Source organism: Mesitornis unicolor, unplaced genomic scaffold, assembly GCF_000695765.1.
Source record: "Mesitornis unicolor isolate BGI_N332 unplaced genomic scaffold, ASM69576v1 scaffold30096, whole genome shotgun sequence".
Lineage (NCBI taxonomy): Eukaryota > Metazoa > Chordata > Aves > Mesitornithiformes > Mesitornithidae > Mesitornis > Mesitornis unicolor.
The window spans coordinates 9,808-37,563 of NW_010189384.1; the positions used below are offsets into that span (position 1 = coordinate 9,808).

The window sequence follows — 27,756 nt, forward strand, 5'->3', positions numbered from 1 at the left end:
AGCCAAAACCAAAACACTGGAAATGAATCCCGACCTGTCAGGACTAACAGTACACATCCTCAGAGATGCAGCACTCAGCATAAGTAGATCTCATCCCTTGCCTTTGAACCAAAATACGCCAGCACTTGTAAGGAGAGTGACAAGAGTGGAACGCTAAGCATTTGCTTGCCATCTCTCCTGGGAATGATTTAGGGGCTGGCCATAGAGAGGGAACCTCTTGCCATCGAGTTTAAAGAGGCAGATTAGCTCCCTAACACAGACTGAATATGCCTCTTGGTCTTGAAACTCTCATTTGCCATTGCCTGTGTTTCCTGTTAGCAATAACCAAGTAAAAAACCATAGAGTAGCTCTCCCCAACTCAACCTTAGGTGATATTCTCATTTAATCTGCAAAGCTGTTGCAAGTTTCCAGTTTGGTCTGCAGAATAAAGCTAGGCACATTCCTACAACACTGCATCACGCAGCGTGCTCCTTGGTGGGACTTACCCTCCTGTAAAAGAATAAAACTAGATCTTAAAACAGGGGGAAGAAGAGCAAGAACAAGAAGATTTAAACATCTGCAGGCTGATAAACATTTTTTTTTCATGTACATGGATTGCTTTGTCTTTCCTCCACAGGCAGCAGGGTTTGTTCTTACCATGCCATTTGAGAGACATAAGAAACAAGTTTTGCATCTTACCCCTTCCAGCAGGCAGATCTGTTGCATTGCTAATTGCATAGCAGTCATCAGAAAAGTGATCTGGTGGTTTTAAAGTACCTGCAGCAATTATATCCCGTTCCACCTGAATTTTCTGTGTGGCAGTGTGCTCTTAGCAAACTAAATGCTTCCTAGTCAGCATCTAGTCATGCTTCTGTAAGTCTTCTGTGGAGCCTTATCTTTGCAAATCACATGAAATGTGCCCATTGCATATACCCTACAAAGTGATTAGGTTAGTTCTAATTATACAAAATAAAGTCACCCTCCTGTATGAATCAAACAAGCAACATTTGCATGTGTGTGTAAAAACACTTCATATTGCTTTTTAAAGGAGACAAATGAGGTACAGCTTTGATCTCCAATACCTTAGCTTTTCTGTCTAACCGGTGCTGTTGCATTTTTCTCAGTCTGACAAGTATTTGTACACCTCTGGCTTATGATGCACTTTAGTATTAAAGCACTTATAGTCACAGGAGAGTTTGTTGTTGTAGTTTACAGCTGTAAGTATGGGCTTCTCTTGAAGTATCTGTAATGATGAAATAAAACTAAAATCATATAAAACTGAAATAGCAGATTATAACCATGGCTGGCATTTTTAAAAGTAGTAAGAGCCTGGTATCACTTACTGTTTCTGTATGGTAAATGAACATTAGATGAGGTGGAGAAGAACCTCCTGTGTTTGGTATACATTAACTCTTCAGGGCAGAAAAGAGCCTTCAGCATTCTCCCACCGCCTGTGTGCTTGCTCAGCAGCTCCCATGGGGCTGCGGACAAACAGGTCCTTGCAAAATGAAGTTCTACTTGAACTTCACTGTAGGAACTTGGCATAGCATGAAAGAGACCCAGCCTGCAGGCACATCTGCCTGCCTTGAGATAAGACTGTCTCAAATTTCAATGTAGATCCTCCTGCCTAGAATCTCCTTCAGACATCTCTGTCTCTATCTCTGTCTACCTGCCTTCCTGGAGACCAATGACTTCACCCCTTGCCCTGCATGCCTCCCACTCCCCCCAGGCTCCCTGGTCCCTTGCTTTTGTGTACAGAAGTGTATGACTCCCTTGGTCTCCCCACATAGATTTTGCAGAGGGAAATGGCCACCAGAACCCCCATCTCTCCAGAGGTCTGTGCCTCTGGGAATTCACAGGTGCATACAACATTGATGACCCTGTCGGGACAGAGTGTTCATGGATTATTAGAGACACCTCCAAGCCAGCCTGAGAACACAAGCAGAGCTGTGCATCACAGGTAGGTGCTGATACAGCTCTAGCATGACTTGTCTTTCCAGCTGGTGCTGTTTCAAGCTTCTGTCCCATTAGAGCCCTTCACTCACACATATCACATGAGATTTCTAGCAACATGAATCCCCCTTAACCTTTAATTATCTTCTATAACCACTGGTCAACTCCTCCTGCGTGTTCTTTCCAGGCAGCTGTCTTTGTCTGTATTTCTCAGGACCACACCTAGAAACTCAGAAATACTAAAGGTTGCTCCTTTAGAGCAGAGTGTGCTTCTGGTTCTCCAGACTTACCTGAAACAGGTCAGGTGGTTTCTTTTCACCTAAAAATCACTGATAAAGTGATGTACCTTCCTGTCTGGCTTGTCCTCTACTTCCCCACCCCTTCAGTAGGGAGCATGCTTCAGGGGTTGTCTCTATCCCAAGCTGGGCTGTGGAGGTAGAGGTGGCACCAGCATTTTGATATCCATCAGGTGTACAGCCCAGGGAAGGAGGCATCTCTGGGCCTCCACACAAGAATGACTGCAGTCTGTCTGCTAACAGTTGCTCTATTGTCTGTGTCTGCTAACAAGCCCATTCACTTTCGCCTATTTTTCCCTCCTGAGTAATGTTGTACAGAGAATGAGAAAAGAGGAACAGGCACAAAGTACTCAAGCAAGTTCGCTGAAATCCATGGTAATCCAGGGGAAAAAGTCTGGACATCCTCATTTCAGGTTACATGGTTGAAACACAACTGCATCCTTCTTTTCACAGTAAAACTACAGAGCAATGCCTACCAAAGAGCACACATTATACAAATAATACAAGCACTGTAAGCTAACTCTCGCAGCAGGAAATACATCTGGTTGCCAATAATAGGTCTGTAAGAAGGTAACCAAGTTATGTAGAACATCAGGTTAGAGATAAGGAGGAAGTTCTTTACTGAGAGGGTTGTCAGAGGCTGGAACAGGCTGCCCAGGGAGGTGGTGGAGTCACCATCCCTGGATGTATTTAAAGAGCGGGTAGACGAGGTACTTAGGGATATGGTTTAGGGGGTAGATAGGAGCGGTTGGACGTGATGATCTTGGAGGTCTTTTCCAACCGAGCGATTCTGTGATTCTGTGATTCTGTGATCAGATGACATATAAGGCCCTGTTATATGCACTGAAAAAACAGGGGACTCTCTCTGACCTTTTGTTCGCTATTTATCTACTTTCAGTTTGGAAAAATATTGAGTAACATTAAAGAGATTATCAGAGTGTCTTAATATTAAACACAGTACTGGAGAACAAACAAATAAATGCACACAAGATGCTTCTTGATCACAGCTGCAATAAACTGGTTCTGGCAGGAAAGAGATTTTTCTCCAACTTAAGTGGTTGCTGGACATATTCCATCCTTATGATTATCTACTTTGAGAAGTTTTATTCTTCCAACAATAACATGACAGAAACAGTTACGAACAGAGGGAGCCCTATAACGTAACTGAAGAGTACACGGGAACTATATGTGGTGGGTTTTTCTTGTTTTAAAAAAATCTGTTCGTGTGTGTGTGTGTGTGGCTGTAATTTACAGCTATGCATCCTAGATCATTTACTTGGCAGTCCGTGTATATTGCAGTATGTGGTGTACAGGAAGAGGAAATAAATTGCTTTTCACAGCACTCCCACCTCAGATGCCGAGTCTGTGATGATTCACGCAGCCCTGGAGTCAGCCAGGGGACTCAAGAGCTGAGAAGCTCCAGTGCATGCTGTGCATTTTGCATATCCTGCTCAGCTCTTGCAGACCCTCAGTGTGGACCCATCTCTAGAAAAGATGCCTCAGAGCAGCAATGCTGGCTGTTGGCCATCTACAAATTTCCTGATGGAAGCAGGTCTTCTAAACGACAATTCAAGTTTCTGACATAGTGCTCAAGAGCCAGAAAACTGCTGAGGTCCAATTCATGATGTTTTCTGGTTTACAGTCAAATTACTCAATTGTAGCAGGTTTCCTAAGAAAATACCATGGGTTTGATTATACTGTCTGATCATCTGTCTGCGATTCCTTCTGCACCAGTTGCTTTTTTTTCTAACCCCATGGCCAATTTCCAGGCACCTAAGCCTCTAAGAAGACTGTGTTCTCATAGCTGTGGTAATAATTGGCAGTAAATCTAGTATCTGGAGTAGTTTGCTAGATTTTGCCCCCTTTGGGATATTACAGAGGACAAAGGGCACCAATCTACAGGAAACCAAGATTAATACGCACATTCTGTGGAACAAAACCAACTTGTTTCAAATAACAAAGCAAAATTCTGCCATGTCCAAACATGAAGTTAACCCAGGAAGAAGGAGCAATACTTGTTTGTAAGTTCAGATACAGCAAAGAATTGAGGGTCACACTGGATTGCTAACTTGCTGCCAATTTCATACATAATTGAAATCAATGATATGATCCATGGTCCAAAAGCTGTGATGGACCCCAAGCCTCATTGTTCCTAGGATCCTGCTATTGTAGGACCTTCCAGCATTCCAGAGCTTATGGGCAAAACAGGATCATTGCAGAAGAGCTGCTGCAATGAAATAGAAACCATGAACAATCTTTCACTTAAATGAAATTAGAAATAAGTATTTTACTAAAATAGGACAATTGTTATAATATTTTTTTGCCTTCTGGCCAGTTTCTAACATTAATTGTTCACTAACCCTTCATCCTACTGGATGACACACTATTAATTTGCTTGCTCTTTCCTTAGGCAGAGATTACCATTTCTGCCAAAACACACGTGCAACCTTTCAAGACATTGCACATATCCTCAGATTATTTTCAGGAAAACGCTGGCTATAAATATCATCTTAGATTTACACCACTTATGGTCATTACACACAATCTTATAATCTTAAACCTAACAAAACTTACTTACTCCATAGGGCTTAAGGCACAGCAGAGTCTAAATGAGGATGAACTCAGACAATTTGAGATGTTTTTCCATCACACACAGCAGATGCAAGAAGCCCAAACAGCCACTGTCTCCTTCCGTTCAAAGTGGAGAGAGTTGACTGCGCACCACTATATGCCATCTCCTTTACTTTGCAGAGCAACCACTGCACCCCCAAAAGGCTCCAAAACACTGAAGGCAACCCAGGTCTAAGTAAGACTATTCAGACTCACCAGTAAACCAAAGCTCAGGCAGACTTCAGAGCAGGGCTCTGATGGGCTTTCCACAGGAAACACTGTTCAACAGTAACTACATCTCCTTTAACCTCACATAGCTTCTGCCTGCTTATACAACATCATCCCCAGATGGTGACCTCTTACACAATTATGCAAGGTTTGAGAAAGCCTTTTGAAACAGTCAAGCAAAACTTTCCCTGTTCACGTGTAAAACAAGAGATAGCAAAGAGCAAAAAGACACTAGGTCAAGCCTTCAACCCTACTGCATTGCTTCTACAACTCCTGCACTGCCAGGGCCTCCTTCCTGTTTGCTTCAGCTGTGGCCCATTGCAGCCTGAGAAGGTGTAAGCAAGGAAGCAGGTGTTGAGAAGTCCCTTACAATGATAATGAGAAAAGGATGGCTGTAAGAGTTTGCTCGGGTCCCTAGCAGAGGACTGCATCTCTATGCACCTTCTCCTCTCTGTGGGCACAAGAGTTCCACTGAGGTTTGTGCTCTGGATCATCAAAGTCTTACAAAGCCTAATCTTACAAAAAAAAGGAGCAACTCTACTTACTCTAATTCTCTGCTGCCACGCTCTATTCCTGCCTTCCAAGTGTTGCTACCATTATTGGCCGCATCAGACGCTACTGAAGATTACCTGCTGGTCCTATGGCTACCACAAGTGGTATCCTTTATTTTTTTCTTTTTGCTTGAAAGAGTCCAGCGCATAGCCACAAAGATGATGGAGGGAGTGGAGCATCTCCCTTATGAGGAGAGGCTGAGGGACCTGGGTCTCTTTAGCTTGGAGAAGAGGAGACTGAGGGGTGACCTCATTGATGTTTATAAATTTGTAAAGGGCGAGTGTCAGGAGGAAGGAGCCAGGCTCTTCTCAGTAACAGCCAACGACAGGACAAGGGGCAATGGGTGCAAGCTGAAGGAGGTTCAATCTGACCATGAGGAAAAACTTTTTCACTGTAAGGGTTACAGCGCACTGGAACAGGCTGCCCAGAGAGGTTGTGGATTCTCCTTCCCTGGAGACATTCAAAACCCGCCTGGACGCGTTCCTGTGCGACCTGGTCTAGGTGATCCTGCTCTGGCAGGGGGGTTGGACTGGATGATCTTTCAAGGTCCCTTCCAACTCCTAATATTCTGTGATTCTGTGAAGTGCTTGAGTTAGCACAAGAGCAACCTTTGCTTACAAACAATGAATTACACAGATAATAGGCAAGTGCTAAGTGGGGTTGTGTTTATCCAGGGCACCAAAACTGGCATGGTAGAAGACTGGCTGAGCTGAGACCATACCACAGAGCCACAAGAACACATGAAAATGCTCCTGATACGCTGGCGCTTGGCTGCCTGGGTGATCATTATATGGTCATTAAATGCTTGGCACAAAGCAGTGATAGCTGATTATGCCCACTAAATACTGCTGTGGTACTAACACTAAGTGGTTCTATTAGCAAGTTCATTTTGCCAGTTCTTAATTACAGAGAAAATTGTGAAGATGTAAACATCAAAGGCACCTTCTTCCCTAACCAGGTAAGTCTTGTCTTTATACCTATGATATTTTTAAATTCCCCACCCTTTTCACTTTGAAAATCTGCTGTAGGCTGTTGGATTTAAATCAATACATGCTTGTTTGGAGACTTTAAAGGTAAATGAAAGGTTATGTAGACTGGTACAAAATTGCTTCATTTCAATGGTTTACAGGTACATAAGAAATAAAATTAAATACCCTTCTGGTCTCCCAAACTACCTACCATAATCCCCCAGGTCAGTCATTTTTAAATTGAATTTAAAAGATCTCCCCGAAGATCGTGATGTTCCTTGAAGCACAGAGCTGCCTTCTCCCAGCATTATCTCTGTAAGTTATCATTAGCAAAAAACTTGTGTCCATCAACTCTTTCTCCACACATCCTTCTGCAAAAGCACTAAAGGACTGACTTAAACGCCGAAGGAACCGAAATTCAGAAAGGAACTTAACCAAAGGTCACTAGGGGGAAAAAGACCCTTGCAGACATTGCTACGGCCCTTACAGCCGTAGGAAAAGAAAAGGACCTGTCCAACGAGAATGCAATGAGTAGGGATGAAGTCTCTTTTAAACTGCCTGCTTTGTCATAGGCTATATTTGCTCTGATTTAAATAGTGACTAATTCTTATTTCTAGTCTAACCAGATGTAGCTCTAAAAAGCAAAAGCCTTTCTTGTGTTTCAGGGATGCTAGTTTTAAGGGGAAGCCAACTCAAAGCTCTGGATGACTTGGTGATCCTCACCCAAGAGGAAATCATCTTTCTTCTGTTGTAAATAACCTGAAACATTTTTTAAATTTAAAAATAGTATCTATTACAAATGCATTATGAGAGAGAGTTCTGTGTAATCTGAAAACACATGAAGCGCATTCAAAAAACTATAGGAATAAAAACTATAAAGCATGTTGTATATAAGGAAAAGAGTTTTCATGTCCCTTCGCTTTCAGTACAGAGTTGTAATGAAGAAGTGTGTTCTGTAATTTGAGTAAAAATTTGAAGAAGATTGTATGCTGGGAGGCTTTTGACTCCTATCTGCATGAACACACAGTCTCAAAGCTTTCCAACAGTACTGATGCTTTTAGTATTTTCTTTCTGAAAAACCTCTGCATCTTCTCTCCTCAGTCATGTGGCCCTGTGTGTTTGAGGCTTTTATCTTGCTGCAGTCATACAGGGAGATAGGCATCATAAGTCACTTTTGTGCTAAGTGTTGAGACACAAGGAAAAAATTAAAGCAAACAAACTGATATCACTGTTCTGATGGTTCAGCTCTGGTTTAACAAGATGACTTTGAGACCTCTTACAGTTAAAGACATCTACCAGGACCCAGAGCTGGATTTCTTCTGCGATATTGGTGAAAACCATATCCTTGCAAAATACTGATCCAAAAAGTGGCTGTTGCTGCTAGCGCTGCAGCCTGGTGACTCAGTGCCTCAGCAATGCTATTTATGCTTCTCACCCTGCTGCCAAGCAGCAACACCACTTCTTCTAATGCCATCAGACGCTGCTCTCACCACCAGCTTCATTTGCACCCATCAGTGACCTCCAGCTGAGTTTTACTACTCAGTAGATTATTTCTGCCTAAAAATTTAAACAGTTGTATGTGCCAAGTAAAAGTATGAGGACACAGAAGGGGAAAGGATCATAAATATGTACCTGGGTGAAATCCAGTAATTCAGCCGCCAAAACAGGTAAGCAGCTTCACCAAGTTTGCTCTCAGCTTCAGACAACAAACACCATGACATGGTGAAGAAGCTCTGACTTCCCTTTATATTCTAAATAAAATAAACATAGCTGTTTGAGCCACATTTCTTTATATTTGTCAATGTCTTGGTTAAACTTCTTGATTTGAATAAAATTCAAATACATGGAAATGTACTGGTAATTAATGCTTGTCCTCAGCACCCATCTTATGCAGCTTTTATTTGTTATCAGAACACCCACAGAAGTTGAACTGTTGAGAAAACTGGTTAAAATCACAAAATCATTAAGGTTGGAAGTGCCCTCTAAGATCATCAAGTCCAACCGTCAACCCAACACCACCATCCCCCCTAAACCATGTCCTGAAGTGCCACATCCACCCTTGAACACCCCCAGGGACGGTGACTCCACCACCTCCCTGGGCAGCCCATTCCAGTGTTTGACCACTCTTTCAGTAAAGACATTTTTCCTAATATTCAATCTTCACCAATGCTTAGTGAAGAATGATTTAAAACTTGAGTTTCCATGGTGTCTCTGTCTTAGCAAACACTTTTTCTTATGTTTTTATTTCTCATTCTGCAAAGCACTATTCAATAACCAGTTTTTCTTGCCAAAAGTTCTTTTGTATTGTGTACTAATAAAAGAAGTAGGTACTCAGAAATGTAGCAAACAATTGGTAACCAAGAGATCAAATTATCTCTATTTTCATTTTATAAATTTTTTTTCATTTCATAAAAACATACTTTTTTGCCTTCATCCAAACACCACTCACGACAACTGCAGCATGAAAAATCAATGTAAATTTATACAGGCCTGAGTGTGCAATCCATTTTCCTCCTCTTCACTTACACTTCTCATTTCTTTATTTTCTTTTCTTCAGGACTATTCCATTTTTTATGCTTTGAGATCAGACACTTACAGTACAGGATTAAATTCAGACTATTGAAATTGGATAAAATGTCCTTTACTGAGACAACTGCAACTATCTTACAATGGAGCTGAATTATTTTTTATAGCTGTTCAGCTTTTTTCTACGTGCAGCAGAACTGAACCTTTCACAGTGAAAATGTAACCCCTTGTGTTGGGGATGGCAGAGCTTTCTCTTCCCTCCAGGTCACTCGCGTACACTGGTGCTCCCAGCAACCAGCTGCAATTAAGCAGCATGGGTGAGGGAAGATTTGTTAAGCTATATTGCTCTTTTGGGAGAGACAATTTAAACTACAGATCTAAGAACCAGATTTTACTGTTACATGATGCACACACGTTTGGTATAATGATTCTTATCAAGTCATATAGTATTTCCCACACAGAGCTCATAGCTCTGGCATTACACATTACACATGCCAGGCAGAGAGATTTTACCCTTAATATTTCACTTAAGCTGAGGACTGCAAGTAGGCGGCTGTATTAAATCAATTTTTTGGTTCTCATACAGCAACACAATAAAGTCATGTTAGGTTTTCCAGTACTGGCAAAGAAAGTTGAAATGAAATATCCATATTCCGATGCAGATTTAAAACAGAATCAGTGCAAATTTACTGCTCCTATCACAGAGAATATAAATAAAGGATATTGGTGTCTAAGACAAACTCAGAAGACTAACTCCTATACATTTAATATATGTAATGATATGTTTCCCTGCCCACATGTGATCAGAGCTGTTAAAGTTTATTACATAATGCATTTGGGAACATTAAAAATATACTTTTCTCCCAGTGACAGAAAAGCAGCAGTTCCTGTTCAAGTTGTGCAAGCAGAAGCCCCTCCAGCTGTGCATCAGAGGGCCGGGGCAGTAAACCTTCCTGATCTGGGGACGTCACAGTTTTGTTACCAGCCCAAAATTCCTCCCCTCCCCTGCCATCACCGTATTGCAACACCAGGGCCTGATCCTGCCACCCACTGCTCTGCAGCAGCCAATGCCAAGTGGTGATGAGTGCATGCACGTGGAAATGGGCAAGTTATGGCACAACCAGACCGCTCATCCTGTGCCTCACTGGTTAACCCATGGTACCAGCAAGCTGTGACCATCCTGGGCAAGCTCAGGTAAACTCAGACAAAAAACCAAAACAAAACCCATGTGACCTTTTTTCTTCCATTTCCTTCCAGGCCTCCAAAGGAGTCCTCCTCAATGCTGTCAGCCATGGAAGGAGGATCCAGGTGGATTTAAGTCCTCGGGTAACAGCACAACAGCTCCAGTTACTCAGTTTGCCTTCCTTTTATGCCATAAATATTACTATATAAACTGGGCTTCTAGGTAGAAAGCTGGCTGCTATATAATACATTAATCTTTTTTCTCCCATCTTCATTGCCTGTATATTCACTCCTGGGTCTAGCCTCTAAGGCAGAGGTTACTCTCTGAATTAATTAATTAATTAATTAATGCCATGAGTCAATGAGAATACAGTGCAAAAATGCAGAATTTTTGCTTGTTAACACATTAAAGAGTATGTTATGCTAAAGTTCAGCTGCAAGTATTTTCATTTGTTCTGACTCCTATTTCAGGGAAGTGCTGAGGTTATTTCTTGAGCACTCAAGGCAATTTCACTGGACCATAAAACAACTCAGCCTCTGTGCTGAACTCTTATCGCCAGCCTATAATAAGTGAAACAGAGCATATACAGGGAATAAGGTACAACTGAGTACATTCAGTTTATATTGTTTCTCAGAAAAGCTTTAAAGGAGACTTTAGCTGTGAAACTACTTCTCCTTCAGTGTTCTACCACCAAAATTACTGGACAGCAGATGTTGTTGTTAAGTATATTCTCTTGGCTACGTCACCTCTTTGGTTGGGTTTTGCTGATTTGATTGTTCCTGGATTGCTTTTATTGAAAAAAAATTCTCTTTTTCCTAGCCAAAATACCAATTAATATCTTTAGAGAAAACAGAACTTTTCAGCAATAATTTAGTTGCTTTCTTTTGAGCTGAATGATAAAAAAATCTATCTTTTAAGACCTCTAAGCAACAATATGGGTCTTACGCAGTCATACTCATACACTTTCACAGCAATTATCTGTTGTCCTGATTGGAAGAGGACTGTGCCTTGATGAATCATTGTGAATGTAAACCACGTAACTAACAGTTCATGAAATCAGTATGAGAAAAGTAGTATGGTAAAACCAATGTCCAGACTGTAAATGAACTGTGGATGCTTGAAAACTGAAAGTGGGTTGGCTGAGGTGCACACAGTGTGAGCCAGAAGCTTACAGAGGCCTTTAGAAGACCATGGGCTATGGCAGCAGAGTACTGGGACTACCAGGACTACCACTGACACCATAGTTAAAAAAGGACAAAAACTGCCTAGAGACATTGAATAAACTTGCGTTGTTTACACACCTTTTAAAAATAGATGTGTAGTGTGGTCTGGAGGGTTGGTATCTTTTATCATGCCTGTCTTCAGCTGCTGGTCATTTGCACAAATTAGTGAAAACTACTCAGGGAAGCCAAGTCCACCTGCAGAGGATGAGTGGACTGGGACACTCTGTGGGGCTGTAGCTCAAGGCTGAGCTCTGGTGAGGATCTGCTGATGTCAAAGCACTGCACATGATTTCTTACATTGTCCTACCATCCCCACAAGCTGCTTTCACAGGGCGTTTTGGGACACACTGTCACACACGTGGCTGTGACTGAGCAGCGAGTTTAGCATTCGTAGGGAGGGACCAACAGAGAGGCATCCCTAAAAAGGCAAAGAGTTGGCATGCTCATTCAAGCCTTCCCTCTAGAGGAAATAGCGCCAAAAATTACGTTTATCACAAACAAAAAAAAAATCTCCAGAACTATATGCTGTGGTCAAGCGCAAAGTTTGGAAAATATCAACTCCAACACAGGAATTTGGAGAAAAGTATGACTGCGAGGAAATATCTTCCTATAAACAATGGTAAAATGCATAGCTTTAGCTACCACAAATGCAAAAAATGAAGATGCTGGAATTACTAACAGCCTGTTTGTCCACTTGCAAGGGTTAATTAGTTTTTTAGTGATAAACTGAGCTGGATAGTGCCATAAACTGATCAGGAGCTTTTGTAGAGCTTTTTTTCCCCCCCATACAAGAAGTGTTGATGGGGTCGCAATCACAACGAGAAAACTTATCTACGCAGGAGAAGAAGGAGGACTGCAGATTGCTAAGGTAGCTTTGTTTACATGTTTGGTTCAGTCAGCAGATGGCCACTGCTCCATGCAAAGCATGACACAGATTATTTCCTCCCAGAAAGGGAATTTGTCCAGCCTTAAGCAGAGTTCCCTCAAGAGACCACTGGTAATAGCAGACAGCATTTACCTAAAAGTATATGGTTGCCAGAAAAAGATCATCTCATTTTCCTTTTCTGGCTTGGCCAAAAAACAAATTGATTCTTCAAATCCCTTCTTTTTTTTCTTTTTTTATAGTTCCTGCGAGCAGGGATTAACAATTCCTGTAGTCATGTTGCGGCGATGGGAGTGTGATAGCGGTGCGAGCGTGCCAGCTCTCACAGTCCAGACATGCAGGTACACATGATGTGCTCACACCCTGTCATCTGACAGGCCTTCAGGTAGCAGAGATGAATATCTCCTCAATGAGTTTTAATAATGCAGACACTAAAGCTGTGAAGTACTCACCTAGTTCTTTGTCAGATTAAGCCCTAAATCTCTCTGAAGGTGTGTTTCTTTGCTAAGAGAATATTTAGAGAATATTTAGGATATATTTTAAATATTTTATCTTTTACAGCTGCAAAAGCCAGTTCAGTTGTTTTAACTCCAAAGCTGTTTCCCAGAGACCAAGAATAATAATGCAGAAACTATAAAGTTAATTTAAGATCTGTTGATGATCAATCAGCAATGCTTCAGGGTTTCAGATGGACTCATTTTCAGAAATAGTCAGCTACTGCTGGGACACGACAAAGTCAGCTCAGTTTTCACACGGTCTCTTGAATTTTCACTTCCATACTCTTCCTTGCCTTTTTTATTCTTCTCTTAACTTCTTTTACATCTCTGTTCCTCCCAGCTCTCCTCTCCTCTTTTCTTGCTGATGCCACAGCATGAGCAGATCCAAACATTTTCTGTGTGAGCCCCCAGGAATGTATAGTTAAGGCCCAAGAGCTGAGGAGGGAGAACATGAAGGACTGGAGCATCACAGTATGGCCACCTTTTAGTCATTACTCCAGCCCTGGTGGGTCTGGATTCCTCTAACCGCAGGCCTGATCCTCGGTGCCCCTGAAGTCTATTTACAATGTGTTTAATGATTTCTACCAGCTGGCCCTTATTGAGAGTGTCACTCAATATTTATGTAACATTTTCATGTATCAAACAACATGGCAAAAAACCCCATCCTAACCAACTTTATTGCATTTAGGCTGATAAATTTTTGTTTTTAAATAACAGACATTTGTTGTCAGCAGTTTTCCTTCAGAGGTTCTCAAAACCCTGTTGGGAAATGAGCGTTCAAACCTCCTTTCTCTCCAGCAGACTTTGGATCAGGCCTCCAGTGCTGAAACACAAGGTTTGAAGGTCACTTTTCACTTGTAGGATCAACAAACTGGAAACAAAGGAGTGTAATTAAAGTAAATGTCCCACATGGTTTAAAAAATAATTGTGAATTACTTCAAAACCTGACATTTCAACTGTGAATCTAGTTGATTTAATAACAACAACGAAGTAACAATCACATGAGGACGCTGCAGTCATATGATTTTTTTGCATAGTCAGTCACAGCTTTGACTTTGATTTACGGTCCCTCTCTTTTCTGCCAGATACTGAGGGCTTAGTTTAAACAATCCCAGTATCTCTAAGGCTATTGCCTTCACCCTTTCCTTGGCTGGCAGTAGGCCAGGATGGTTGACACTGGCCAGGAGAGTGCTGAAGCATGGAGTCTACAGATGCAAGATACAGAGGACTGGACATCAGAGCCTGTGTTACTGAGAGAAATGCTGGCTCTGGGTAGTTACAGTAACTTATAGCTGATAGAAAATGATAGAAAAATGGAAGAAACGGAGAACAATTTAAAAAGTAGTCACTGTTGTAAGAACTCCTTCCATTGGGCAATCTCTTCACTCTGTTGAAAGTGCCTTGTACTTACAGATCTCCACCTGCCCCAAATAAAAATGGTTTAGTGTTGCTCAACTTGCTGGTTTCTGGCTAGCCAGCATCTCACTTGCCAGTGCAATACTTTGGGATCACTGAAACCACTACTGAACTCCTGTCTTGAGGACCATACTTGCTTCTATGCCATGTTGTCTCATCAAAGCTTGTTCTTTGCTGCAAACAAAAGGAAGAAACTTCACCAAGCTGCCAAGGCTGCAACAAAATTCAGTTGCTGCACTGCCTGCAGAAGAACACCTGGGCTGGTGCAGCATGTTGAACCTGAATTTGAAGCACTAAGTGTGGTGTTTGCCAGTCTGTCTTTGTTACCTCGCTCCTCTTGAGTCATTGGTTATACCTCATTATTAGATTGGGCAGCAAAGTCTATTGTTCCTTTATCTCTACACACCATGAAATACATGCAATGAAGTACTTGTCTCTGCATAGGTCATGGCAACTTGTGAGTTAGATGGCCTGTGATCATACCTCTAACCATGGGCACATCATACTGTGCAACTGTGGTCAAATGGTACATGCATGTGCCCACTAAATGTTTAAATAACATTTTCCTTAATAATCAACTTCGATCAGGAGCCAAGTCCAGGGACATGTTAGAATTGGCCAGTCTCCATTTAGTTTACAGTCGTTGCCCCTATGGTTAAGTAGTGATGGGTCTGTCAAATTTGGTGAGCTGTTGCAGCAACACTTGCAAATCAGGCTGGGGCAAGAGTTAATCTGGATTTCTGGAAATAAACATTCTTAATTTAAAATCAAATTAAGTACAAAAATTGATCATAGTGTAAAATTAGTATTAAAATGCCTGCAAGGTAAATGGTGTGGCTCTAAACAGGTCTCTCAGAAATCCCAGGGAATGCTGAAAGCAAAGGGAGTGAGTCATAAGCACATGAGCTGAAAGAAGCTGAAGACAAAATCATGCATCTCTGCTTAATTCCATCACATGATGAGTCCCGGGGCCCTTCATTTAATCGGAGAGCAGAGCAGCAGAGAAACCTCACTCTCACTTCTCAGTGGGGACCGGAGGAGTTACCGTGTGCTGGCACCTGGCTCCCTGCTCCTCAGCGCATGGTGAGCTCAACACAGGGTCTCCGGCACCATGAGCAGTGTTCGCCGTCACCTCGCATTCCTACTCCTGGCCAAAGCGGTGCTGTGTGCTGCTGCCACACGTGAGTGCTTCCTTCACCCTGTCCTCTTCCCTGCCTCTTTGGGTTCAACGTCCAAAGCCAGCGCGGTAAAAACATCTGCTCTTTGCAAGCATAGTGGTTGCTGGAGCTGTGCTTGGGAACTGGTAGGTGACAGCTTGCTCTGTCGCAGCGTTGCCTAGCTCTGGGTAGAAATGTCATCTGTAAACTTGGCTAAAAAGGCAGATGCAGAATGGACTTCTCCCAGTTTGCTCAGCTGTGGCTGGGAGAAGCCAGGTCAGAGGCAGTGTTCCTTGCCAGGACATCCAGACCTGTGCATCCCCAACTCAGGGTGCTCAGTCAAGGAGCTGGACCCTCAAGCCTCAGTGCGCAGGCACTGGGCTCATCCTCTGTTCCTCTCTGGGCTCCCAGCTTGACTCAGGTCTTAGACTGACTCATTGAGCTCAAGGCTGGGAACTCAGAAACGGGATTTTAGGCTCAAATGCCAGAATCTGCAGTAAGGAAACTGAAGACCTTAAAAGCTGAGGTCCAGCTGAGCATCCATCTAGCCTTGTACCTGTCTCCAATGGGAAATAGTAAAGGATGGGCAAGTGTATACTGGCATTTACTCAGGACACTTTCCCAGTCTCTGATGATTTATAGCACCAGAAGTGCCTCTGTCAGATGCAGAGTCATTGTATGTAACAGTTTTTACTGGACTTTTCTTCCATCTGTTCAGGCACTTGGGTTTTGATTGCAACCCGTGTAAATTTTTGGCACACACAACATCCTGTCAGCAAGGAATTTCACACCTTAAGTGTGCCTTAGATGAAGAAATCTCTTTTATGTGCTTAGAACCTGTAACCTGCTTTCACCTGATTCTCCTTAACTTTTGTACTTTCAGAAATAGTGACAAATTACTTCTTCCTCCATGCTGTTCGTGATTCTGTTTTTATACTTTCCTCTGTCACCTCTCCTCCAGGCTCAAGACGCAGTCTATGTAGCTGTTCCTCATACGGAAACAATTCCATCCCATTGTAGCATCCTCAGAACCTCTCTTGGTAATTTTTCAGTTCTCTTACACCCTGCTTGAGCTGCAGAAAATAGAGCAGCATACAGTATTCGAGACATGAACACACATGGAATTATACAATGCTGTAATGACATTTCAATCTTTGCTCTCTATCCAGCTTTTTCCTAGTTTTTCGGCTACTAATGAGCCCTGCATTCAAAACTCTAATGTTATGAGACCTCATTTCTGAGTGGCGAAAACTAGTTTAGAGCCTCTCATTCTGTAAGTAAAATTACATTTAACTATGCTTAATTCCATATAGTTTTATTCTTGAGTCACTGAGTGCCATACAATCCTCCCCTCTACTACTTTAAGACACCGTCTTCAGCAAATTAAAGAACTTTACTGTTTACCAGATTATGAACATTTTAGATTATTTCAACAATTGAGAAAACTGGCCACTTAGTCTTAACTTTTGGTTCATATATCCTAAGCAATTATTTATTTGTGTGAAATCCTTCACTCTTATCCCGCAGTAACTTAGTTCCTTTATGTACCTTTAGTGAGGGACCTCATCAAATGCTGTCTGAAACTCGAGCAAACTCTAACAAGCAGGTCAGCCTTGTTCCCATGCTCTCTGGCTCCCTCAGCAAAACTCAAATATATTTGTGAGGAATGTGCTCCTTTTATGGCGTATCATTTTAATCTACTGTATCAGCTAATTCTGTTCTTCATTGCTGTTTCTACCAGCTTGTTCAATCTGAGCTTCAAACTTTCTGTAATCCTCTAAATCTACCCTGGAAGTGTTTTTAAAAACTGTCATCACATTTGCCAACTTTTATTTCTTGGCCACTGGAGCAGTTTTAAGCAAGATGTTACATGCTACGGTTAATAGCTCATTTATTTCACTCTTGAATAACTTCCATACTTTCTGAGCCACCCTATTTAGACTACTTCTTAATTTTGTTGCTTTGTTCTATAATATTCTTTTTCTGCCAATACTTCAGTTTGAGAATGAGATTCTCCATCATTATACAGAAAAAATCTAGCACAGAATTCTCTAACACTCCTCCTTTGTAAATGAAAATGTAAACTGATGTATTTGACTTTCATCCTTTATCTTAGCTGAATGTCTTTTTTTGTATCTTTATCATCTTTTGGCCCCACAGACTTTCTGGCTAGATTTCCACTACTTTTGTGTTTGAAAATAAGATTAATTAGTAGGTTTTATGGTTTTGCAAGTTGTTCCTCAAATGCTTTTTTGTCCTGTTTTATGATGTTTCTACAAGTAACTGGAGAAAGCTTGTATTATTTTCTGTCTTCTTAACAGCAGCTTTTTTACTTCTGATACACTTTTATCCTCTTTAGCTGGGTCATCTTTTCATTGCTGTCCTAGTACTGGCTTTCATTCTCTCTTTCATGGCTAATGCACTATCACAGGAAACACTGAACTTCTCGCCTTTGCTACATTTTGCACCAAAATGAAAACCAGAATGAGAAAGAAGAAAGTCAATCAGAGTATTGGATCTTTTCTCCTATGATCCACTCACCAGAACTATTACAGTAATCCATTCCTTGGAGTCTAATATTACTCTGTCTATTTTGAACTGAACTGCTCTAATTTTGGTTACGACCAACATCTGTACTTGAGTGTTTTTCATTGTTAAAGAAGAAATACATTACAGCTTTTTGTTCCTTTAAATTCAGCAACTGAAAATCTTTAGTTCCATGCGCTAGAGAAACTAGTCCTGAAGTCTTTGCTCATTTGAAAAAGTGTCTTTGTCTTGTCCTGAAGCTTGCAAAATGTTTTATATTTGATCAAACTAAAAAAAGCACATCAGAGAGGCACTAAATGCCTAAGGAGCTTGTGATTTAGAAGCAGTGACCACAGTTATTATGAAAGCTGGACAAGAAAATTACTTCTGAATTCAAGGATTGTTATTGAAAATTAAAAATTAAAAGCATTTATAAAATTAAAGTGTTCCAGCTCTTTTTTTGGATGAATTGAGCATTTGGGGGGAAAAAACCCAGTGATTGAAATGTTTTGATCTGACAAAATCAATACACTTTTATTAATGAAATATTTTTTAGATAAAATCAAAGAGAATGGGAAAATAAATTTGGAAAAATCCCTAGCCACTTACTTTCAAATAAGATGACACATTAATTTATTGACATAAAATGTATTTGAACTTGATAAGCCTTTGTGAAACACTTTTATAGTTGCTAATCTGTTTTTGTTTCCTGAGAAAAGTTTCTGCAGGACATTACCCAACTCTTTTTCTGACTAAGACTGAAAACAATACAGCATGTGATACAGGCCATTAAGTAAATACCAGTCATGATGTTCTGATTTCCTCACATCAAAATATATTAAATCTGCAGGAAAGACTTGATTCAAGCAATTTAAGTGAGATTGTGGGGAGTTCCTGTAGGGCTAAAGACTGCGTGATAATATGCCTCTGAGTGCAAAAATCTATTCTTTTCCTCAAACGTTCCTCAAGGCTCAAGAGACTAGGGAGAGAGCTACCAGCATCAGTTCAGAGTGACCATTGAGATGGGCCTGGCCAAGGGCTGTCCTTCCTGCCCAGCAGCAATCCCACTGGGCAGTAAAACATCAAGAGAAAGCAGCTCCTGCCTCTTCTTCAGTGCTGTTTCTCTGGTTCTCCCTTGCAGTAAAAGTAGAGTCACATGCCCATAAAGACCGTGCCTAGACTGGCTACACCTGCTCTCTGCCTTTTCCAAAACTCGGAGGAATTCCAATGCAGGCGGTTACGTAACAGCACACAGGGCCATTCCTGCCCTTCTTACAGGTCTCTGCATTTTCCTCAAAATCATTCAGCTCTTTGTTGCACTTCAGTTTAAACCTCAGAAGCATTCAGCATCAGCTACCTTTAAAATAAAGCCATGAAAAGCAGAAGAAATCCTAACTCCCTTGATGTTGTGACATGCCCAGCAGTTACCTGATTAACATGACAGAGTTGCTTAAAACCCCCAGGCTTTAATGGAACTCTGCCTATGAGCCTATTTAGGAAGTATTTTTATGGCATCCTACAGTGGTTGACATGTTCCTACAGGTTACTTGAATATTTACTTTGCTTTTCATTATGTGTACTTTGTGACAGAAAGAAGGATCCTAGAAGGCCTGGGAAAAGTTTGAGCCTATCATTTGTAGTAATATGAGAAGAAACAAGTTATTAAAATTATTTAATGTCTGAGTAATTTTAAAGTAACAGGCATGAAGCTAATATGTTTTTGTTGTTATATTACAAACACATCGAATTTGCTATTCAGCTCTAAATTTCCTTTTCTGGAAATACCAGCTTCTGTTACAATTGGTTCCACCCCTCCCACCCAAACCACCAGCCAGCTCACCAAAGCAGCTCCACTGGGTCAAAATTAATTCCTGGCATAACTTCCATTAGAGCATAAGACAGACACAGAGTGAATTTATGCTGTTAGTCTTTTACTCCTAGATTTATTACCAGGCAAGAACAAAGCAGTTGGCAATCAAGCAACCTCTGCACGGCTATCCTGGTAGTTGCAGGGTTATGTCCATTCATACAAACAATTATTCTGATATGGTCAAAATGTTGTAAAACTTCTTATTCTTTCTCTGGAAAGCTTGCAATTGTGCAAGTAGAAAAATGTCAGTCTGACAGTGGTGGAATTGTCATGTTGGTTATAGGTGACATGTTTACAGCTGCGGTGAAAAAATTCAATAACTTTCTATCGGTGAAGAGTTTTCTCATCAGTACAAGAATATAGTCATAAGAAGCAGGCTGTTCAGCACAAGAGCAACATCTTTGCAGGGTGGTAGAGAAAATGCTATTACATTGTACATTCATTTTTTTCTCTAGGGTTTCAAGATGTGTTGAGCCATGGAAGAACTTCTCCTGTCACATCCTACAAGAAGATACAAGGCTGGTCTAGTGATCAAAATGAATGGAATGAAAAGCTTTATCCTGTCTGGGAAGATAGAGATCCCAGATGGAAGGACTGCTGGAAAGGTAATTGCACATATGTAATTCAGAGACGCTAAGGAAATTGGCCAGAAAATCCACCTCACTGAAGAGTGCAGGTGCTACAGTGCTTTCTCGTAGGTGCAATATGCATCACTGCTGCAACACGTAGCAATTTAGGGATGACTGGCTTTGACACCATTCCCAGTACATTGTCTGAGGGAGCAGAACAGTGAGTTGTTACAGTAAATGCTTTCCCATGACTCATAGTCTCAGACATTAATACTTACTAAGTAGTATTGGTCAGCAGGGCTCTAGGGCAATCCATTCTTTGAAACATGACCCAGAGGACAGGTAGCTTCAACTGCTACCTCAGTATGGCACTGTGGGCTTCAGCTTGACAGCTTTAGTGAAGACCCTGTTTATTATCACCTGGTTTGAGCTGAGGTCTAATGGCTATATCCCTGGGGAAAACAAATATATTCTCCTTTGGAATATATTGACTCCCATGGGTAAAAAAATATGTTCTTAGCTCTAAGAAGGAAATGAATGACAAACCAGCAAGTGATGTGGGGAGATGTGATGAGTGCCTCTCATTGTTCTAAGTTGGGGTTTTGATGGGAGTACAAGTGACTTAGGAGCACAAAACCCCTTGAAAACCAAGGAATCAACAAAGCATTTCTAATGTAAATAGTGCAGAATTGAAGGTAGTTGCTACTCTGATGCATCCTTTACTGCAGTGAAGACCAATTTTCTTTTCTGCAGGCGGAAGGGTGACAGCCAAATTGGACTCTGATAGCCCAGCGCTGGTAGGATCCAACGTGACCTTTGTTGTGACTCTCCAGTTTCCCAAGTGCCAGACAGAAGATAATGATGGCAACATAATATACAAGAGAAACTGTTCCCAGGGTAGGTAACGGCACTCTCCCTGCATTATACACACATTTGACTATGGTGCTGGTGTGAACGTGTCATGATCTTTGAAAACATCAGCAGCACATCCAATGAACAACAGCCACGTTGCTTTTAATTGTTAACTACACTCGTGTAAGCTGTGCCACACCAGTTTCTTTCCTCAGAAGATCACTATGGTATTTTTACTGTTCTGTACCTGCTACATATAATGACCAGGTAATTTAAGATTTGCCTTTGCCATAAAATTGCCTTCCCAAAAGAGTGATGTTGATTTGGCTTCCTAACAAAACTCTTACTGCTTTTCAGCTCAGTCCCAAGGTTGCACAGTCACACTGTTTTCTTCCAAATTTATAAAGCTGTCAATTTATAAAATTGAGATTTTTTTTCAATGAGGAATTGTAGAACTCACTAATCATCATCTGCATCTTAAAAACCTCTCAAGAAATAGCAAATTTCACATTCCCATATTTTAAGAATTCAAATCAAGTAAGAAAGTAATTAATTTAAAAATAAAGCAATCTTTTCATCAGAATCACCTTTTTTCATCTTATTTACAGCTATATGGAGCAAAAAATCCATTATAATTCCAAAGTTTGAAGCTGCTGCATCTAGAGTGAAACAGCCTGTTGTACCTTTCTCACTCTGAATTCACAAATGTTCAACAAATTTTCATTTCAAGGCATATGAGCAAATTTTTTGTCAGCCTGGGTTCTACTTTTGACTGTCTAATGTTTTGTTAACTGCTGATATCCATTCTCTACTTAATAACTGTTGTGCTGTTTGGGGAAGGAAATGGTCTTACTATTCAGAAAGGAACTGAAATTCATGTCTAAGTTATTTAAAGGTGCCATAGAAAACATTTCTGACAAAACAAAGTAAGTCACTTTCTGACAGTGCTTCCAAGGCTGCCATTTCTACTTAAAACTTTAGATTCTGCTTGCCAAATGTCCAGGCAGTCCCACTAACTCCGGTGAAACAGTAGCATCCTGCATAATAGACAGCAAGTTTTAGGCAAGCAATTTTAAATTGTACCTGCTCCATGAGACAGTAATTTGTTTTTGTTTCTAAATAAAACAATGCCATGCCAGAACAATTTGGTGTTTACATTAAAAGCCAAACAAAGCACGATCTTAGAAAAAATTAATGTTAGTCTAAAAATGCTCCACTTAGCCTGTTGGTTAAATGCAATAACTGCTGTAATCTGGAGTGTCTGCCTCCTGTTTCCTGACTTTCTGCACATTTCTTAGTTGACTGGGAACATGTCTTATTTCCACACTTAGATCCTCCAGCCTCCCAGGATCAGCAGCTCTACGTCTACAACTGGACTGAATGGATCGACAACTGTGGCTGGGAAAACTGCACAACCAACCATAGCCATAACATGTTCCCAGATGGGAGACCTTTCCCTCATTATCCTGGCTGGAGGAGAAGGAACTTTGTCTATGTGTTTCACACGTTTGGTTAGTACTGCAACACATCCCTCGGTTTATTCTCTCTGTACACTAATTCATCTGTCAAGTATGTTTTATTTAAAGTCCTTTAAAAAGTATTTCATGTCTTGAGTGGAGAGCCCGAATTCATTCCCTGCTTTCCAGAGAGGTCATCAGCTGCTTGGTCTGGAAATCATGGATTACCAGGAGATTCTCTTTAAATCTGCATTCACAGTATTACCACTGAAGAAAATTAATTTCCTTTCAGTAGTACTCAAGATACTTTTCTAGGAAAACAGAAGGTCTGAGCAGGTCAGTCAGATGATTTCTTGACAGCTCATTGCCACTTCAGATTCTTAAATTTAAAAGAGACCATAACACTGTGTATCTTCAGATCAGTTTAATGATGCAGCACTTCTTGCCTCTGAGAAGATGAAAACTGCCACTGATCGTGTGGTACTGATCTGGTCACAGATGCTGATTTTCAGTGTCTTCAGCTTCTGAGTATGCAACAGTTGGACTATGCCTGACACTGGCTACATACTATAGTATCCTTAGTATCTTAAGTATCTTATCTTAGTGTCCTAAGCTAGCTTGGCTAAATCAGTATTATCATCAGTATCAGCATAAGTAATATTATTGTATCAAATATTATTATTACATCATATTTTACATAGAGGTGATACTATTTACCTGCCTTAATAATCTGTTACAAAGACAAATAAGCAAATGGATACAAAGGGTATGAAGCAAGAGGGATTACATCTTCTTCCTACACTGAAAGCATACAAGCAGAAGATCACTTAAAATGCCTAAGAGGTAACACCATCAACTACATAATTCTAATAACTTAACGCAATGGAATTGCTTGGGAAAGATGTAGATGGCTTGGCAAATGCCTTTTCTTAGATCAGAAATTGGGACGTCTTTCTGACACCTTCAAGAAACCACAGAAATAATGGGAACAAACATTGTAAAGGTATTTCATCCTCCAAAAAATCTGCCAGGTAACTGAAAAACAATTCTAAAATACTCATTTTGATTTGGACAATACAAGATTCACAGAGATAATGCTTCTCTTAAAACAACTTGTAGCTAGGCTGAAGGGGAAAAAATATTGTAAGTTCATGTTCTGTTTCAGGGCAGTACTATGAAACAACTGGACGATCCTCAGCAACTTTTTCAGCCAACACAGCAAATATCACTCTTGGCACACACACGATGGTGGTAACCATTTACAGGAGAGGGCACTCGGCATACGTTCCAATTGCAAGAGCAAGAGCCACTTACATTGTAACAGGTGAGTATCCTGGAATAAACTGCAATAAAATACTGGGGGTGTTTGTTGCTTATGTGTTAAAAGAATTCAGCGCAAGCATCATCTGGCTTGAAAAGGAGATGTTGGCCTGAGAAAGGTTTATAATATGAATGTGGAATCTCTGATAAATTGCCTTGAATTTACCTTTGCATGTAGCTCAGCTGTGACACCTCTACTTTGTAATGAAAATTTATTTACAAGATGAAATGCAATCTTCCACAGATGCCTGTGATTCCTCATTTGTTCCCATACTTTTCTGGGCAACTGTTTCTTACCGACATTCACTCCTTAAATCAGTAAATAGAATTAAAGTAGAAACCTCTGTTAAGGATATTCATGTCTCAAATTCTGACTGTTGCTGTTTAGGGACTTTAGAGTTGTTTGTTGTTTGCAGGCAGGTATGTATGCTTTATTTATTTACTTCTTTTTCTCCCCTCTCCAGACAAAATTCCAATATTTGTGACTATGTTCCAAAAACATGACCGCAACATCTCAGACTCCATTTTCATCAAAGACTCACCAATCACATTCGATGTGAAGATCCATGATCCCAGCTACTATCTTAATAATTCTGCCATCTCCTACAAGTGGAACTTCGGAGATGGAAGTGGCTTATTTGTAGTCAGCAGTTCCACTACATCTCACACTTTTACTCTGCAAGGAAACTTCACCCTGAATCTAACTGTCCAAGCCATTATACCTGTACCTTGCAGGCCAGTAACACCCACTGCACCACTGCCCACCTCAGCAGGTAAGAGTTTATCGAACAGCAGTGATATTAGATGCTATGCTAAAACTCTAAATTCTGATATTTTAAGTTCATATCTTCAGAAGTTTTACTGTCATCAATGAAAGAGCTGCAAGGCTCTGCTAACCCTCTATAAATTAGTTTAGAGACAAAATCAATAAGCACAAACTCTTCTATGATTCTATGATAGTCATCACTTACGCATTTAACACACTACACATCCAGTTCTACCACCACAGTGACAGCATACAGAGGTCTTCAGGTGGACACACAGTACATATAAATTTGTTTTTACACCTTCTACTATGCCAGGTCAAGTGGCTTTAGCCTTGCCTACTCAGAGTCATCTTCTGAGGTAGGATGCAAATTTTAAGTGAGAAAGAGGTATTTCAGAACACTGTTACAGCCAGTTCTTCTCTGGTTTGCATTAACTTCCACCCAAAATTCAATGAGATTGGATTGAACTAGAGAAAACTTAATCATATTCCAAAATACGGGATTTCCACATGGCTTTAACCCAGAATGGCTTTTCCACTTTACATTTATGCACTATCATATTTCAGAATAACTTTAATTATGTTCTGCACTGGTTTATCATCTCAGAGGGTTTTAAGGTTTACAAAGGCCTGCAGTTTCAGCCTGGGTGGTTATAATACTATTATTAAATAGTAAATGTGGCTACATTTTTCAAATTTCAGAATTTTAATATGTGCTTTTACCGAAATGTTGAGTGAGAATGAAAAATAAAAAGGAAAGATATAATTTTCACCACTTCCCTTCTTCATTTTTCCACTAGCTGTAATGTAGAGCAAAGGGAAAATACCTGCTTTTACAGAAAGCATTTTAAACCTTTTATTGGCTTTTGGGCTTCTTATATAATTGATTTGGGAATCTTAAAGAAGTGTTTAATTATATCAAGCCTTGTGGTCTTTTATTTCACAGAGATTTGTACCTAGCAAAGTGTCTTTTAGAGCAAGGCTACCCAGGCCACTCCAGAGTTCTACAGCTGGGCACGTGTGTTTTCTTTAGGCTTTTACCATGTTCCCATACAGATACACACATGACCGCATAGCTGCAAATGAAACTCACTAATGACGTATACATTGATTGCAGCTGAAACATATGGCCACGTTCAAAATACCTCTCAGCAGATCTTGTTCTAAAGCTGTGTATCTGTTCTTTCTCCCTCAACTCAGCAGTAACAAGCGGAGCATCTTCTAATTCAGACTTTTCTACCGCTGTCGAGTCAATGGAAGATAATCCTGACGGAGGTTGCCATATTTACAGAAATGGATACTATAGAACTGATATGTCTGTCGTAGGTAAGGACAAGGGGCAACACCTGAACAGAGGAATGGGGCTAATAATGTACAACAATGTATGGTAGAGATAACATTTCTTTAGGCTCCCTTTTATCAAATACATGTGATCCACAATAAGATCCTTCTGTTGGACCTAGCTGACATTTTTAAAGATTAACGTATACGCAGCTAACTGGCAGAATTTAGTTTCTTTATGCGTTCTGCCAGTACCTAGTGGCAGAGGTAATGGCCCTGTGGTTCCAGACATGTGAGACTGGGCCTTGGTCTGGATGCCTGTGGATGGTTGTCCTCATGCTACATGTGGTGTTTCCAGGCACTTGGGCTGGAAAATGGCTGGTGGAGATCTGTGCCATATCACCCATTTCTATACCATCAGCTCCCGAACCTGCCAAATCTGAAGAGCACTGGCCTGGGAGGGTCACATAGGGTTGAATTGACCTTGGCATGCACAGAACTCATGGGCAGTGGGACGTGGAAATGATTTAGTAAAATAAATAAGTCAATAATAATAATGGGAAAATAAAGCAGAGCAGAAGGGAGCAGACTCACAGGGAAAACTGAGTGAGCAGACTCACTGGAAAAATTCTCAGCTTTCAAACTCTTCAAGAGGAATGCTACGGGAGGGAGGAGGTTACGGAAAACAAGACCTGAACTGAGCATCGGCCAAACACTTGAGGTTCTGTACACACAGAATTCAGAGCTTGCTATGCGTCCTACCACTGACATCTGTTTCCTCTACTAGAGGGAATCCTTGAGGTAAATATTATTCAGATGATGAACATCCAGATGACAGAAAGTCAAGCTGAAAACTCACTGGTTGACTTTGTTGTTACCTGCCAAGGGAGGTAAGTGTGTGAATGAAACTGTCACAAATGAAATCTTCCCTCTCTAAAATAATTAGGTGCTGGAACGCTCTCTGCACTTAGATGCAGCTGCACGAACAAAAGTTGGGAGCTGCAGTGTTTCTAATTCTTGACTGGAACCAAAGATAACACAAGTCTCATTTGTAAACTATGTCAACAGAGGTTGCTACCAGACTCGTAAGATCCAGAACAAATGTCAAGCCTCAGTAAAAATAAGAGAACTAGATAATAGGGAGAAACAATTTATATTTTCCTGGCCAAGACAAGATTTTAGTACTTACTGTAAAATGGGAAGCAGTCTACTGAAATTGGACATAAGCTCTGTCTTTTTGGCCATGATTTTTTGACACTTAGAGTAAATGAGTGTGTCCAAGCAATTTATTGGGTACGAAAACATTGTGCTAATATTCCTAGTTGTTGGAAGGGGATTAGAGTTGAGAGAACTGAGAAGTACAAGAATTGCCTAGGTAATGCAACTAAAACCAATTTACCTCTCTTAAGTTAAGCCTTTACTTTTTTAGCACATGATACTACATATAAGAATCTGCATTCCTTTCTTAATGGTGTGTACTAAAGGTAACGGACTTTACAAACTGATCTGAGACAGGCTGTTCTGTGATCACCATAAAGTATTAAAAATATGTTAAAAAAGCAGCTAATTTTATAGATTGTATATATGTATTTTATATAAAATCCACGTGTATGTATATATAAAATGTATAGATATATATAAAAT

The 27,756-nt window shown here is 40.6% G+C and overlaps 1 protein-coding gene across 1 annotated transcript; it reads left to right on the forward strand.

Annotated features, from left to right (window-relative positions):
* Positions 1-15,425: 15,425 nt before the first annotated feature.
* GPNMB (glycoprotein (transmembrane) nmb) lies at positions 15,426-27,002 on the forward strand (the record flags this gene model as incomplete). The annotated part of the gene is made up of 8 exons (XM_010186048.1): positions 15,426-15,495; positions 20,323-20,472; positions 21,190-21,333; positions 22,620-22,799; positions 23,911-24,069; positions 24,530-24,838; positions 26,035-26,157; positions 26,900-27,002. Coding segments are annotated over exons 1-8 (1,238 nt in total), but the record flags the coding sequence as incomplete, so codon positions are not given.
* Positions 27,003-27,756: the final 754 nt, after the last annotated feature.